Source organism: Lepidochelys kempii, chromosome 1 (assembly GCF_965140285.1).
Source record: "Lepidochelys kempii isolate rLepKem1 chromosome 1, rLepKem1.hap1, whole genome shotgun sequence".
In the NCBI taxonomy this organism is placed as follows: domain Eukaryota; kingdom Metazoa; phylum Chordata; order Testudines; family Cheloniidae; genus Lepidochelys; species Lepidochelys kempii.
In genome coordinates this window covers 17541462-17558630 of record NC_136380.1, presented here as the reverse complement: position 1 = coordinate 17558630, position 17169 = coordinate 17541462, and the positions used below count along the sequence as shown (strand labels likewise).

At 46.3% G+C, this 17169-nt stretch overlaps 1 protein-coding gene across 3 annotated transcripts in view; it reads left to right on the top strand.

Annotated features, from left to right (window-relative positions):
* GAB2 (GRB2 associated binding protein 2) overlaps positions 1–17169 on the top strand; it is a 179047-nt gene that overhangs the window by 109021 nt on the left and 52857 nt on the right. For all 3 annotated transcript variants that reach the window (XM_073335669.2, XM_073335690.2, XM_073335685.2), the window contains one exon: positions 773–1073. In XM_073335669.2, coding sequence (XP_073191770.2) covers positions 773–1073 — 301 coding nt within the window. The remainder of the gene's footprint in view (positions 1–772; positions 1074–17169) is intronic.

Here is a 17169-nt window from a genome sequence, read left to right as displayed (position 1 = left end):
ACGTTGGCTTTGTTTGCCTCTCAAATACTGGCATTTAAACATGCATGCGATAGGCAGCTCTCTGACGCATACCCTGCTACTGTAAAGCCTCGATAGAATGCATCTCGGAGATGTCTAAGAAAGGCAGCCTCCCTGGGGCATTGTGTCCAAAGGGAATGCGATGCTTTTGCATTACTGAAATGTGTTTCATCGTGATTATTGCTGCTAATGTCTTCCCGCAGATCACTTGGCACCGAGAGTATGACTATGTTGCAGTCACAGGGTGTGAGTGTAGATTGTGTAGACGTACCCTAGCTAACTTCAACCTAGCTAGCGTGGGCAGCGGAGCAGTGAAGCCGTGGTACCATGGACTTCAGCACAGGCTAGCACCCAAGTAACTACCTAGGGTTCTGGGCAGGCTTGTCCATGAGTGGCAGACACCATGATTGCAGTGTAGACATAGCCAGAGAGAACAAGACATTCATGGGGCACTTAGCTGAATGGAGCAGTGAGATCAAGGACTTCCTAAATTCTAGTCCTGACTCGGAAACCTTCCGTGGTCTTTGGCAAGTCACTTGGGGCCCCATTGTGTGATGAGCGAGGCAGGACCTCTCAGGATCAACCCATAACCACTCTGTCAGATAACTTACGTCTCCCAGTTCAATCGCACTGCCTGCCCAATGCTGCCATGTGTTCCCTGGTGCAGTTTTAAGGGACTCGCGTGGTGGGGAATGCTGGCCAGTGGGGTCTCTGTATTCTCGGAGGGATAAGACTGTTTCTCTTTGGTCCTCAGGCGTGGAAGAAACGTTGGTTCCTCCTGCGCAGTGGTCGGATGAGCGGCGACCCGGACGTCCTGGAATACTACAAGAATGACCACTCCAAGAAGCCTCTGCGTGTGATCAACCTCAACTTCTGTGAGCAGGTGGACGCAGGGCTGACTTTCAACAAGAAGGAGCTGCAGGACAGCTACGTCTTCGACATCAAGACCAGCGACAGGACTTTCTACCTGGTGGCCGAGACAGAGGAGGACATGAACAAGTGGGTTCGCAGTATCTGCCAGATCTGTGGCTTCAACCAGTCTGAGGAGAATGCAGGTACAGTGAGAGTTATGTCTGGAATATGAAATACGGCCTCACATGTCAGACTGTGCTCTAGAAAGGAGGCTAGACCCAAACTCTTCCCCTTGGGAATCCAGCTTCTCTGTTAGATTGGAGTGTGAGTTAGAGGGCTTGAGCCCTGTTTCTGTTCCCACTGATGTCAATGGGAGCAGGAACGGACCTTTTAATTTCAAAATGGGAAGTTTTCTCCAGTGTTCCCCACCCCAGGAGTTCCATATTCCTCCCAGCCCTCCAGCACTTCTCTGACTTCCACAGCATGGCAGCAAGCACTGATCCTGCCTGCTCCCTAATTAATTCTCCCTGTAGCTTTCTGTCTTCCATACTTTCCCCAACACTGAAGCTTGTTCAGCTTGCCATTTCCAGGAGCTGATGTTGGTCATTTCTTCAGTGGCAGAGTAATGGATGGTCTTGTGGTTAAAGGCACTGACTTGGGATTCTTGAGATTGAAGTGCTCTGCCACAGGCTTCCCAGGTCACCTTAGGCAAGTCACAGAATCACTCTCCATGCTTCAGTTCCCATCAGAAAGGCACTTCCATACCATGGTGACCTTATAAAACCATAGATAGCTAGGATGTAACTGACAGCATGGTTTTGAGAAGTCAGGGAGGTTTAATGGTTTAAGTCAGATGAGATGTAACGAAACAGGTAGTTCAGAATGGCATGCAGTAGAACACACCATTTGTAAGATTTTTGCTTTCCCATCTTTCTACCTCTCTGTCCAATGTTTGAGCCTTCTCAGGTGTATTTTCTACATTCTCAGTCATTGTCAGCAGTCTCTTCAAGGGCTTTGGGACTTGGCAGTGGGACGTCCTCTCCTTCAAAGGTTTCGTTTAGCTGATTGACATGGGTGGGATCAAATGGAGGAGGCAGGTTGATGGGGGAAGATTCTCCAAGAAACACTGTGTCCTGTCCACATCACAAAACCCACCTCTGCAGTTGGCAGACTTAGCCAAGGAGTGATTGGGTCAAGGGGAATCAGTTACTTACCCATCCCTAAACATGGTACCTGTCGGACCCAGGCGAGACACTGGCAGCAGTTGACAGGTAAAAACTGGTGTTGTTCTGTGTAACAGGAGAGTCACATTTGATTCACCAGCACTAAAGGCATACTCAGATGCACACAATGCATCCGATGAAGTGAGATGTAGCTCACGAAAGCTTATGCTCAAATAAATTGGTTAGTCTCTAAGGCGCCACTAGTACTTCTTTTCTTTTTACAATACTGTTGTTTTCTGGTTTGTGCCAGTGTTGCTGGTTTTCTCTGAGTTGCCCAGAGAGCGTCTACACAGACCTGCAGTGACAGCAGAGCCCCTGTCAGTGTTTCCCGCATGTCCTCGCTGAGCAGGGATGTTTCTTTTCAGTGTCACATGGCACAACATCTGTTGCATGGTGAAAACATGCCACAAAACCCTTCAGGTTCCCAAACAATGCAGGCAGCTAAAAGGGCAATGTAAGCCAGGCTGGAAGAAAGGCAGTGCGGTCTGGAAAGGGGCACAGGCTGAGATACTCTGGCAGCAGCCAGGGGGTTTCTGCGAGTGTCTCCCAATTCCATTATTATTTATGATATCTGCTGTTGTCCCCTGCACGGTGAATGCCTTTTGGGTACATATCTAACCCTGACCTAAGGACATTTGGGGAGCCCTAATATAACAATCAACTTCTGGCCCATATCTTGGGGTACAGTGGCAGCCAGGATTGTTGAACCAGCTAAACCAAAGAGCAGCAGGCAGATGAATTTCAGAGACGATGCTGCCTTGAGTCCACTGCCAGTGATTATAGATTAAGGACAGTGGTCCCCAAACTGTGGGTGCGCCCCCCTAGGGGGGCATGGAGGAATATTTAGGGGAGCACAGCAGGGCCTGAGCCAGCCCCCACAGGCAATGGAGAGGGAGCCCTGCTCAGCCCCCAGCCTCAGCCCGCACCCACAGCCCTGGATTCCAGCCCTGGCCCCAGCCTCGGCCCCCGGCTGCGGCTCCACTCCCGGCCTCAGCCCCGCCCCCAGTTGCAGCCCCAGTTTCAGCTCCCAGGCAGGGCACAGACAGGGATAAGGTGGGGTGCGACAAGAAAAGTTTGGGGACCACTTCCCTGTCAGGATGTCACAGATCTGCAGGATTGGTGCTATGCCCCAGCTTCTAAACAGTCTCTTGGAGGAACCCCAAGTGTGGCAGAACCCAAGGGATCCCACTCTTCCGAATCATAGAATATCAGGGTTGGAAGGGACCTCAGGAGGTCATCTAGTCCAACCCCCTGCTCAAAGCAGGACCAATCCCCAATTAAATCATCCCAGCCAGGGCTTTGTCAAGCCTGACCTTAAAAACTTCTGAGGAAGGAGATTCTACCACCTCCCTAGGTAACGCATTCCAGTGTTTCACCACCCTCCTAGTGAAAAAGTTTTTCCTAATGTCCAATCTAAACCTCCCCCACTGCAACTTGAGACCACTATTCCTCGTTCTGTCATCTGCTACCACTGAGAATAGTCTAGAACCATCCTCTTTGGAACCACCTCTCAGGTAGTTGAAAGCAGCTATCAAATCCCTCCTCATTCTTCTCTTCTGCAGACTAAACAATCCCAGTTCCCTCAGCCTCTCCTCATAAGTCATGTGTTCCAGACCCCTAATAATTTTTGTTGCCCTTCACTGGACTCTCTCCAATTTTTCCACATCCTTCTTGTAGTGTGGGGCCCAAAACTGGACACAGTACTCCAGATGAGGCCTCACCAATGTCGAATAGAGGGGAACGATCACATCCCTCGATCTGCTGGCTATGCCCCTACTTATACATCCCAAAATGCCACTGGCCTTCTTGGCAACAAGGGCACACTGTTGACTCATATCCAGCTTCTCGTCCACTGTTCCTTCAGAGTAGGTCCCGCAGCCTCACCACCTCCTCTCCTCAAGCCTCTGGCCCCAGCACGCCTGCTTCACACCTTCAGTTCTGCCCCATGAGTCCAACTGAGCTGGACGCCTGGCAGAGACATGTCCACTCCTGAGAGACTAATGTGCCTCAGCAAGCGTTTGCACTGACATCTCAGCAGCATTTTCGAAACAGAGTAGGATGTATTAGTCAACTGGCCCACAACACTGGAAGCCCTTAGGTTAGCACAGAGACATTGAAGTTAAAGCATAGGCCATTCTGGTCAAGCCAAAGCAATTCACCAGCCAAGCTGAGGTGAATTCCATGTCAGGCTCGCGCTCTCTCTCTGACCTCCTTAGTCAGTCTCAGGAGACAGCCACCAGCCTCTTTCAGAAATCAATTCTTTATTCCCTGCCGGTCACTTCCCGGTCCTGTGCGTTCATGCTGAGTTCACAACCCCAGCTGAGAGGTGGGGAAAAGCCCCTTCCTCTGGGTCACTGATTGCTAGGTGTGTCAATGTTCTGGCTATTGGGGTTTCCAATGGTCTTCTTGCATTTTCCATGGCTATGGGTTGGCCTCAGCTAGTCCTCTTACTGACCCATTCAGCCTGCTCAGACAGCTGGGTGACACGCACGCACCTGAGGCCATGGCTACATCGATGCACCTGCGCCGTTCTAAACTCTCTAGTATAGCCGCTCTAAGCCAACAGGAGAGAACTCTCCCATCAGCTGAATTAATCCATCCCCAAAGAGCGGCGGTACCTATGTCGGCGGGAGAATCTCTCCCACCAACATAGCGCTGTCCACACCAGCGCTTAGGTCAGAGTGACTTATGTCACTCAGGAGGGTGGCTTATTCATACGCCTGAGTGACATAAGTTATACGGACATACGTGGTAGTGTAGACATACTCTATGTCGCTTGGTCTGCCCTGAGAGCAGACTTAATCCTGTTTCCCCCCAGGTAGCAATGCAAAGTATAGGGGGAAACTGAGGTACACATAAGCTTCATAAAAATATTACCAAAAATTTCCACTTTGTCCCACAGGAATCATGAAACCACCACCTTATCCTCTTTTAAATCCTCCTTAAAACCTACCTCTATTGTGATGACTACATTATCACTCCCCTATGGCATTATGTAAGCAAGTGGTGAGTTGAGACCACTGTTTTTCTGTAAAACTGTTTAATTGTTACCTCATCGTTTTCATGCCTCACCCCCCCCCACACACACACACCATTTGTCCTTTCTTTCCACCTCATGCATCCTATCTGATACAGAGATTGTAAGGTCTCCAGAGCAAGGACTATCTTCTTTACTACATGTCTAGCACAAGGAGGCCCTGATGGTTACTTGGGCTTCATAGACGCTATCGTAATAATGCAACCAATAATAGTATCTAACTTTAATTCATTTTGGTCAATAATGGAGCAGCTGCAATCTGCACAAACTAAAACCCTGCCAAAAGGTTGTCAGGCAGGATAGCAAACAAAGCGTCACAAGAGCACAAACCCAACCTTCAGCGGCTGACGCATGAAACAGGATGTCACCTTGGCAATGATTGTGTATGAGTGGTATAAAGAACCCTCGATAATCTTGCAAACATAAATTTACAAAGAAAGTTTAGGCTAAATAAATTTCATCCCCATCTGATGATAATTTCATGGCCATCAGGATTCAGGCAGACACCTGTTTCAAGAGCTAGAGCAGACCCGATCACAGGAGCTGCTGTTTTGCTTGCATTAAGCTGGAAGAAATTTTATTGCAGCCAGAGTTTTTCTATTTAGCAAAACAAGCCAGAGATAGCAGAATCAATACTGGACTTAAGCGAAATATAAGTCTGGATATCATAGTGAAAAACAAGCCTGTGCTTACGAATAAACTCACCCCCAAGGGAGCACAAGGAGTGTTAAACTGCAGAGGTCCACGAGTAGGTCCCTGAAGGACCCTGGAGTGACATCAGCAGAAGAGGAACAAAAATCCCTTCTTGACACAAAATAGCTATTGGTGAATGCTGTAGGAAAGGAAGCCATTCAATGGAGTGCTAGGCTGCCAAGCACAATTTCTGAGTCAGTCTTAAAAAGGGCTCTGATGGTCTGCAGTGTCAACCTCAGCTGACACATCCCAATGCGTTAGAAAAGAGATGTTCAAATTCAGATTGCACCATGGAATTATTCAGAGCTTCCACTAAAGCTGCATTGGTGCTATTAAAAAAAACAAAATAAACCCCAGACTGCACCTGGTAATCACCACACCTGCTAACTGAAAGCCAGTGCACAATGATCCCCTGGCTATTTGGAGCCAAGTTCTGGTTTTGAGCTCTTCCATCTCTGCCCATGGACCTGGGCCCTTCACTCCAGAAGAACACAGAATTTGCATCACAATAGGTCATTGAATGCAATGCAACACTGTGATGTGCAAGCTTTATGATGCTCATCCCAGTCTCAGGCCTGATTAATCCATCCTAGAGCACAATCAAACCCATACCAAATTTACCCTACTTAATGATGAGCTGACATACAGTGAGAACTGTTACAGCGCACAGTTCGCGAGACAGCAGAGATTTAGGGGGAGGAAGACAGTACAGTTCTATTTTTGCTACACTCACTCTGTGTAGCACATTAGCTCCATTTGTTGCACTGATTGATGGTACAGAGAGGTCATGGGACTTACCAAAGGCCATAGAAAAGTCTGATCCCAACTGGAAATAACCCAGGTCTCCTGGTTCCCAACCTTGTGTCCCATCCAGTAGAACAAACAGCCTTCCCTGACCACACCTCCGCCACCTCCTCCATCTCTGCTACAGACCCTGATTTATGTAGCACTGGAAGTAAGCTGAAATCCTCCTCTGGGCTCAGACAGTGCTCGCTGATACAGAACAAATCCTGATCATTAATCCGATTGACTAGCAGCAGAACCCTTGGAGATGATGAGTAAATCACGATTCAATGGGTGGGAATGTTAGCTAGTGGTTAGATCACAGCATTGGGAGTGTCCTGGATCTCTTCCACTTCTCTAATGCACTCAGTGACATTGGGCAGGTCATCTGACCTCTCTGGCCCTCAGTTTGACACACTCGTGAAATTATTATTATCTGTTCTGCCACAGTGTCTAGGGTCCCTGCCAGGGACCCCGGGAGACTCTCCTTAACCTAGGTCAAAATCATTTCACCATATTTTCAGTTGGTGTAAATGGGTGTAGCCAAAGGCCAAGACCCTGGAGTTTTGCTGATTTTTGCTAGCTGCTGATCTGGTCCAATGGGGCTTAACTTAGGGTCATCAGGGTCTTGCAATAATTTGCACACACACCAAGATACTTAAAGTACAATTCCCCTTGTGGGGTCTTGCTTATTAAGTCTGTTCTAAATACAGGCAGTTTGGGCCCTCACACCCAGATGCTTCCTCTCCTATTTCAGGATTCCCACAGCTCTCCTGATTAGTGCCTATGTTGTGATTAAGGCAAGGGTTCCTCTCCTTGGTTCAGAAGTCCCACCACTCTCCTGCTTGAGGCCTGTGCTGTGACTAGGACCAGCTTCCCCCAGCCCACTTGTAGCCAGTTTCCAGCTCTACTTCACAGTACGCCTCTTCTTCCCCTCGGTTCAGAGGGCTCACAGTCCTCCTTCTGGGGCCAGGCAGGCATCCTCCTCTCTGAGCTGTCCGCCCTCACTCCTCCTTTGCCTCTCTGGAGGCTTCTCCTTTATTATCAGGCCACAACTGGTTTAGCCACATAACTTACCTGTCATTTGGCTGTGACAGTTTTCCCCAGGCAGGCTGAATGAGGCATAGATAGGGCTGGACCCAATGAGGTCAGTCACCCTGCGACAGTTCCCTTTCTCATTTTATGGGGTATGTGCGTGCACAGTCAGCATGTGTGGGATGCCACAGGAGGTGTTTTGGAGCATGGAATAATACCATTTGTTGTACATTTTATGGTAAGGGTTCTTGGTTTTCACTCCATACCTATGCTGGTACTTTTTAGACTATACCGCCCTCCTTTATGTGAAAGTCATTCATTGCTATACTTCAGTAGGACTCCCAGGGACACTTGGACATGGCCTGCTGAAGAAATACAAGCTCATTGTTATTTTATTCTATTTCTAACCATCTGTATTTCCCTTGCCCCAGTGGGCAGGCAGCCTGATCTCAGCTGTGAACTGTACTTTCTCATGTGTTCTGTTTGTTGGGAGGGGTGGGGGGGAGTCTTGCTAAAGATATTTCTTGTGTCATTAACCCTCTTTAGGATCACATGAGGGCTCCATCCAAAACCCAGCCAAGTTGTATTCTGCATATATGGGGGGATGCAAGTGCCTAGTTTAATTTTCTTTGAATATGTATCTGGAGATCTAACTTATTCACTTTTTATAAGTGGCCATGAGTATGCATGATACTGTATGGTGAGAGAGACTGGACCAGTGCAGAGCACTGACCTAGGACTTGGGAAACCTGGGTACTATTCCCAGACCTGGTACCGATTTACTGTGTGACTTTGGACAAGTAACTTTGCCTTCCTCTGCCTCTGTTTCAATTCCTGCCTCTTGCCTATTTAGATAGTAGGAGACAGTTGTTCCCTCAATGTATTTGTACAGTGCGTAGTGCAAGGAGGCCTGGATCTCAGATCGGGTCTTTCAGCTCTACTGTAATATAAACCATAACAATAATAATACATTAATGGAAGGAGATACGGTTCCTACCCCAAGTCTAAGGATCAGATTCCAGGAGAGAAAAAGTAGGGGTTTGGGAGATTAAGATTAATTTTTGACATTAGTCTGAATTTAGGAGCAGTGACCTCTCCCGGTCAGTTTTAATAATGAAGTAACACAATTAAAGAGAGTTGGAGGGGTTTTACATGTGATTTTATTTCTTGACCACATTGTCCTGTCATCTGTTGATGTCCTTTTCCCAAACCCTCCGACTTGTGACATTCCACTGGTTTTATTGCAGAGACTGTGGCAACACTAGGAATAAAAGGCCAGGCACACCAAGAACTAGTCTGAATGAACCCGGGTTTTCTGCCTTGTGTTATCTTTTCAGAAGGGCACATGCCTGGGTTTCTCCCCCTGCTCTGCATGCAACAGCAAGTACTGCTGAGATGAGGTTGGGAGAGAGATGGAAGGCTCCCAAGTTACCTACGATCCCGACACTAAAGCTTCAGTGTTAACGTCATGGCATTTTGAATTAAAGGTCAGCTCAATCACTCGAAGAACTCTCTGTGCTTTTATTGTCTCACTGAACATCACAGCCAGAAACTAACATTCACTTTTCATGGGGAGACTGAGTGTCTTTTGCTGGCACTGCTGGGAACAAGGAGACGATTAATGGGGAGAGAGTTGGCCTGAGAAAGCAACAGTGTCCAGCCCTCAAGCTGTCCCATTGAAATCGATGAGCAAAGTTCACTCCCATGGGCAGGGCTTGTAGGATCGGGCTCTTGGGCAGCACAGCATCTGAAGCCATTTCTGTCCAGGTGAGACAGGTTGTTAACAGAAATGCAACAGCAGCTCTTTTGTCTAAAAGAACTCATGGGCACTCACAGGCAGGCTGAAGACCACAGCCTGCAGCCATTCAGAATCAATGGCAAAGCTCCCACTGACTCCAAGGAGAGCTAGTCTGAGTCACTGAGGAAGGTCTGATGCCAGAGCACAGTGCAGGGCTCTGCCTTAAGCTGGTCCTCCAGCTCAAAGGGCAGGGCATTCCGATCAAGGAGAGCCGAGAATACCGGACTCTTCTTGTTGGGCTGTGTCTCCTCACAACACCATGGTCTTAGCTACGTACAGATGTAACCTAAAAATGTCAGGAGCTGTTTCTGCTCTGAAAAATTAAGAAGTTTTCAGTCCCACTGTGCATTAAACTAAAAGTTTTGGTAGCTTCCTGCTCTAGCATCCCCAGCAGAAATTACTGTCTCTCTCTCCTTCCTTCTTGTCTGTATGATCTGGAAGCTGGATGCTCTTCTTCTTAGGAGTTTCTGCGAGGGCCTGTGAGATTATCTTGAATAAACCCATGGCTGTTTCCAGCTGGATATGGTATTCTTCACTGGCTGTCCCATAGCAGCGTATGGAAACAGCCGCTGTAGCCCAGTCCGAGTGGGCTGCATTTCACCAATGGGCTAGGCAGAGAGAGAGAGCGCATGCGTAAGTCACTTTCCCTCTCTATGCTAATGTTCAGTGTTACCAAGTTTCCTCACAGTATTTGGTGACTTTTCTAAAGCCTCCAGCTCCCAGAGGCATGTGATTGTGTGAGACTCTAAGCTTTGACTAAAAAAGGAAGTATGTCTCTAGCCCTCATGGTTGCAGAGTAAAGGCTGAAAAATGTGACCCCTAATGGCTGAAACCAGATGGTCTATAACAATGATCCCAAATATATTGTAGGGTAAATCTCACACACGTGAATTCTGAGGTCCTAACTCCTGATTTTTGAGCAATCTGGGTTGGCAATACTGAGGGCTGCATAATGATAATAGCTGGCTCCTCACCTGCCATTGCGCTGAGCAGACGCTGACTGGCACTCGCTGAGTTCTTATGTAGCCAGTGTGGGCAGCCTCTGGTGGGCAATGACTAGTAGGGGTTAAGCGATACTAATTCAGTTACAAGCCCCACACAGGCTACATGAGCTCCTCACAGTTTCTCCCACAAACACCTTTGCTCTTTCTCCCAAACTGCCCCTTATACATAGGGCGGTCTCCCAGTCTGTGCTAACCACCCCCTCATCCTCTTTCCAAGTCCTCACACCTCACCTCTGCCTCGACACGTGCGGGAAACTGCTGTCTGGTAAAAGCCTAGTAGGTGACAAACCCTAATTACTGAACCTGATTGGCTAAGAATTACAAACACGGCCAGTCTGTGCTAATTCATCTTTGCCGACTCACCCACTTGTTTGTCTCATCCGCCTCCTCGGTCTTGTCTTTCAGACTGTACGCTCTGGGAGGCAGGGATTGTCATTTAGCTCAGTGGGGTTGTATTATGAATGTTAACTAATAATAATGGTGATGAAGATATCTTTGCAAATGAGTCTTGAGATGAGACAGGGAATAGATACAGCTAAGAGATCCAGGAAGACTCGTCCAGAAGAGCACAGAGGATGCATGGAGGGACCACAAGCAGGCTGCTGTTAGCAGAGCAGAAGGAGGGGTGTGAAGTAGGTGGGACAAGGTTGGTAGAAGGTTTCAGAATCCGGGAGAGGTTTGAACATTTCAATGGATGGAGACGGAGCCTCCTCTGTTTTCCATTTATAGCCTCCCTTGAATACCTGACGGTCAGTGCCTTCAGAAATGCCACCCTCATACCTAACCCATATGAAAGAAAGCAGCTTCCGAGGGGTTCTGGGAAGGACAGCAGTGACAGGAAGAAAAATAACTCCCGCAGAGTCCTTGCTCTGTTGCTGCTGTCGCCTCTCGTGCGGCCAAGCTAAATTCAAATGCTGGGGAAACATTAACAGCTGCAGTGAAGTCCAACTACTTCCTTGCTTTTGTGCCTGGCACATGTTCATTTCTTTTCATGCTCGCACTCATGATGCAGGGCACTGGGTGATATGAGATGCGTGGTTTGAAGGGTGGTGGCCAAGGGTAGATTACATACACAGCAGATTACGGCCTGTTTTTCAAAAGGGAGCAGAACAAGTGGACATGGAAAAATGCGTATGGTCCCATTGTGTCCCTATCATTATTTGGTCACCTGGGTGCAAGTACATTTACCCAGCTGGCATGCCCGCATTGGGGACCTGCAGACTAGTAATACATGCTTTGGTAAGTGCCACGAGCCTCCTTGCATTGTTTGCAGTTGCAGCACTGTGCCCGTGTTTGAATGTTCGGCTCTTATTGTCAAGGGCCTTTTGGCAGACGAAAGAGTAAAGGCCAAAGATTTTCACACTTAGAACCTAGCTTCGTATTTAGACACCTAAATAAAATCGGCCTGACTTTCTGGGGCATGGAGCATCACAATTTCCATTGATTTATAGCATTGTCAATGGAAGCTGGCTTCAGCTTGCTTCGCAGGTGCACAGCACCTCTGAAAATCAGCCCACTTCCATTTAGACGCCAGTGATTGGCTGACTTCTTCCCCTTTTGTATCATATATACCATGCACCAGTATAACGCAGCCTCTTTACCTACCTTCTTTGTAATCTGTCTCCCTTTACCAGTCAACACTTCCAGCTGCTAAGTTAAGTGGAGATCACTCTTCTGAACATTCCAAAAATCAGATTTGGGGGGAGAGGGGAGGAATTTGTGAATTTTGGATCTAGCTTTGGCTATAAAACATCCCCAAAATTTGGGGGGTGTTCCAATATGGATGTTTGAGTCAAGCCCCTCCTGGCTCTCTAACATGTACTAGGTTTTCCTAGTAATGGGGACAGCTGTGGTCTCTACATTGATTCTGGTAGAGCAAGTGTTTGGGTTGCATTTCTGATACAGGCGTGACCCAGAGTCCATTGAAACAGACAACAGAAAGACACCCACTGATTCTGGTAGGCTTTGGATCAGGTTCTTAGCTGACTGCCTAAGGATGTAAGAAATGTAGCCAAACTCTAAAAATCTAAGTCTCAGAGTTCAAAATCATTACTTGAAGTTATGCTGCCCCTTTAAATTTGTTGTAAACTTTGCTGACCCTGAGTTTCCTGAGTCACAAACAGCGAGTTATTTTAAGATCTTAGCACCGTTCAGTTTCATTTCAGTATAAACAATACCAGAGATGGAACAGTTTTTGGCACAAAGGAGCTGCTTAAGTATATTGAAGTGCCATTGCTCGTTTGGTTTTCCCTTCAGGGATTAGATAGTTCAGGTGCTAAATGAGTCACAACACTGAAAAGCAGAGAGCGCCACAAACAAGTGCGGTTTTCCCCCTGAAAAAAAGAAACAGTGAATATCGGTATTATTGTTTATTTATAATACCATAGCTCCTATGATCTGTGCTGTTCCAACACAGAAGAAAGTGACACTCCCTGTTCCCTTGCAATCTACAGGAGAGAACAGGTGGATGCAGACAGATGGGGGAATAAAAGGGAAACAATAAGATAATATTGATTAGCATGATAGGCAACGGTCTCAGTGCGTCAACAGCCTAGCCGTTGTCAAGGTTTTGGCATACTAGCCCTCAGAGCCTTTCTAACCTTTCAGCATCACTTTGATATACATTTCCTTTGCGTTCCGGAGAGGGATTCGCTTGACGGGATTTGGGCAGGCTGTTCTGAGAAGCATCCTGTTTATAATCTGGGCACTGCACAGTCCAGCACTCTGATACTCTGTGGAGAGTCTCTTTATTTTTGCTGCTCAGACCCTTACATTAGCACCTCCTCACAACAATTTATTTCTATGGCCCTGACTGGAAGCAAAGTGTATTCTAGCAAACTTGACCGTTTATATTTTTCCATGAAAAGAGAAATAGGCCCAGTATGCTGTGCTCAGATCTGGAATCCAATTTCCCCAGAGTTTAGTGGGTGTTTGGAGCTGGGGTTGTGGTTTGGGATCATCTCTAGTTAAATAGCTCCAAGAATCGCCAGTCTCAGTAAACCGAGACGCAAAATTGCCAACTCTTGCAATTTTGAGCATGAGTCTTGCAATGTGATAGAACCTCAGAATTACGAACACCAGAGTCACAAACTGACCAGTCAACCACACCCCTCATTTGGAACCGGAAGTATGTAGTCAGGCAGCAGCAGAGACAAAAAACAACAACAAAACAAATGCAGTAGAGTACTGTGTTAAATATAAACTACTAAACATAAAGGGAAAGTTTAAAAAAGATTTGACAAGGTAAGGAGACTGTTTCTGTGCTTGTTTCATTTAAATTAAGATGGTTAAAAGCAGCATTTTTCTTCTGAATAGTAAAGTTTCAAAGCTATATTTAGTCAATGTTCAGTTCTAATGTTTTGTTCAGAGATATGAACATTTCAGAGTTACGAACAACCTCCATTCCTAAGGTGTTCGTAACTCTGAGGTTCTATTGTATTAGTCTTGTGGATTCTCAGCTGGTGTAAGCTGCCATAGTTTCATTACACCAGCTGAGGTTCTCCCCTGTGGTGTTCTTAAAGCCTCAGCTCCTGGAGTCATGTTGTTATATCAGGAGAGAGTCATAGATTTTAAGGCCTGAAGAGACCATTATGATCAACTAGTCTGACCCCCCTTCATACATTTCTTTTTTTAAAAAAAAGTAAGTTTCTAACTCTCCTGGTTGCAGAGAAAACTTGAAATCATGAATCATAAAGGCTCAGAAACAAGAAAGCAAATAAAAAGAACCCCAGGTATATGTTTTAATCACATGATTTGGCTTAAAAATCATGATTTTGGGGACTCATGACCTTGAATGGTTGGAGCTGACAATACTGGGACAGGATGATGTGGGATTTAATTATAATTTTTTAATGGAATGTCAAAAAATCAGGGAGTGGAGGTGGATAATATAAGTTTTGTAGGGTGGAAAGCCGTACCTTGAAGGGCCAGATCTCCACTGGTATGAACTGCCAAATTAATACAAAGCTCTGGGCCAAATATTTTAGGTTTAGTCAGTGATGGAGGAGAGTGGAATGGAATGCCCTTATTGCCCTTACTCATCAGTATTACTCAGAAGGGCTGCTCTACTCCATCACATACAGTCTATATATCTACACAGTGAACACATATTTGATAGTGGGCTCTTTAATGTAGCACACCAAAGTATAGGAAGATACAATGGCTGGACGCTGATGCTAAATAAATTCAGACGAAATAAGGTGTACATTTTTAACAGTGAGGGTAACTAATCATTGGAACAATTTACAAAGGGTAGTGGTAGATTCTCCATCACTGGCAATTTTTAAATCAAGATTGGATGTTTTTCTAAAAGACCTGCTCTAGTTCAACCAGGAATTATTTCAGGGAAGTTCTCTGGCCTGTGTTACACAGATGTCACAGCAGTCCTTCCTGGCCTTATAATCTATTAATCTTCAATGGTCCAGGGATCTGGACATGAGGGAGTAGGGGGAAGGAAACAAGGAGATGGAATAAATCAGGTGGAAAAAGGGTTTAACTCTAACAGAGGGTTTGACTCTTTGCATGGACCACTCACCAGATCACAGGAAGAGCTACATTTGGGGAGTTCGTATTGGGTTACATCTTGTGACAGACTGACAATATCTTGCAATATTCTGAAAGAACTTTATGGAATTAAGTTTAACATCTTTGGGTCCATTGTATTAAAAACACAGTTGTGTATGTGTTACTGTATATATGTACCTTCTCTAGGAGACTGGCTAATGCAATCTCTGGAAGGTATTAGGAACTTCAGAGTTATTGTTCCAAAAAGTCCTTTAAAGTGGATTTCCTAGGAAGTATTTAGGGAATGCAAATGACCCTCTTCCCAGACCTGAAGAAGAGCTCTGTGTAAGTTCGAAAGTTTGTCTCTCTCACCAACAGAATCATAGAACCATAGGGTTAGAAGGGAACGCAAGTGGCATTTAGTTTAACCCCCTGCCAAGATGCAGACTTGAATGTGTCACAGTTCAGGGCAACTGCACTTGTATTGAAGTAGGTCCAATAAAAGATATTTCCTCACCCACCGTGTCCCTCTCTAAATTCTCCTTTCTGAAGCTATGCCCTGGAGAGGAAAACCCATTGTCTACCACTTATCTGCTCTGGGAAACTCCAGATCAAAGACCCCTGAACCATGTAAAGGGTGGCCTAAACCTGTGATGAGCATTCTTATTCTAAGCTGAAGCTATGATGAACTTGTAACCACCAGGAATCCCCCTTTGGGTAGGGGTTTGAGGGGCTGCCCCTACCAGAATCCACATTAAGGTTAGGGTGATCTCTGGTAAATTTATTAGCATGCACGTAGGTTCTTTTAGGGTTTTAATTTTTTTTGGTAGTGCTTTTCCCCTTAAGAATAAAGTAGGCTTGCTTAGAAAGACCTAATTGTGGGTGATTACACTGTTACTTGTCTTTGAGGAGAGAAACCAGCAGGTGCCCAAAGGGAAACCTGTCTGTGCTGGGAATAACACAGCGAAGGCAGGGAACTGTGCAGCCTGGAAATACTCCAGTCAGAAGGGAGCAGGACGCGGGTCTTCACTCAAGAGAGGCAACAGCTGGGGAGCTGGAAGCCTGAGAATGGGGGCCATTGCTGGACCACTGAGGGGAAATACAGGTGCAGTTTCCCTGAACTGTGACACTTTAAAGGCTGCAGACAGACTCCTGCAAGATGTGTACATAGGACTCCCACCCAGTTTTGCAGACAAAGACGTTTCTTATCAAATGCAAATAATAAGAGAGGCTACCAAGGGGAAGGCAAACTTATGCTCCACATTTAAAAAAACCCAACCAATCCTCAAATCCTCCTTCACTCTCACAAGGCCTTAGGGATATTGGGAGTTAGTTACATCAGGGACCATTTTGCCCCCAGGTGCCCCAGAATTGGGTGGGGAAGGCAGAAAAGTGGCTTAAAGACGTCTTTCTCACCCTGCCTTCCTCTGAGTATAAAGTTGGTGCTGGTGAGAATTGGACCCATGAGGTGAAATCCTGGCCTTATTGGCCAAGTTCCCATTGAGTTCAGTGAGGCCAGGGACTCAGCTGCTATGTTTAAGGTCAGGACAGATTTTCTATGGAAATGTTTTTGTTTTAACTGGAAAAAAAACTTGAAGTCTGAGAGCTTTGTTCATTTGAAAAAAAAAAATCAGTTACCAAGATTGCTTGGTAACGGCAGTTCCACTAAGGCTGGGAAGCAGCATTCACCTGTATTTCAGATCTGCCCAGAATTCACCCACCTAGAACCGGTGCAAAGATCTTCAGCACATTTTTTGAAAAATCTGTTATTTCCGAGCTTTGCATTGTCTTTTCTTCTCACAAGCTCTTTGCATGTCAGTACTTAACTGACCATGGGAAAGGGAGAGAGGCAGACACTATCAGTCTAAGATCAAACAACCAAAACCATACCAGTCTTTTGAAGCTAAAACAGCTGATAGACGTTTAGCACCAGAACTGGAAAAGCAGCACTGCCTGTACAAAGACCAGAGTGAGAGGCACTTTGGGAATAATCCAGCTCGTACAAAACTCACATTCCAGTTCCCCTTTATTTCTTTCCATAAGGACGGATCCCCTAGTACCCAGAGCCTGTCTGCATCTCACGATGATATACCGCTCCCCTGGAGTCAGGCCTATCAAGAGAAAATTGGGGACATGGTAGATCATGGTTGCTGGGGCCCCACCTCCGTCCAGTTCACTTTATTTACACAGATGTTTCAGATATTTTTGAGGGCCCTGAGTTGG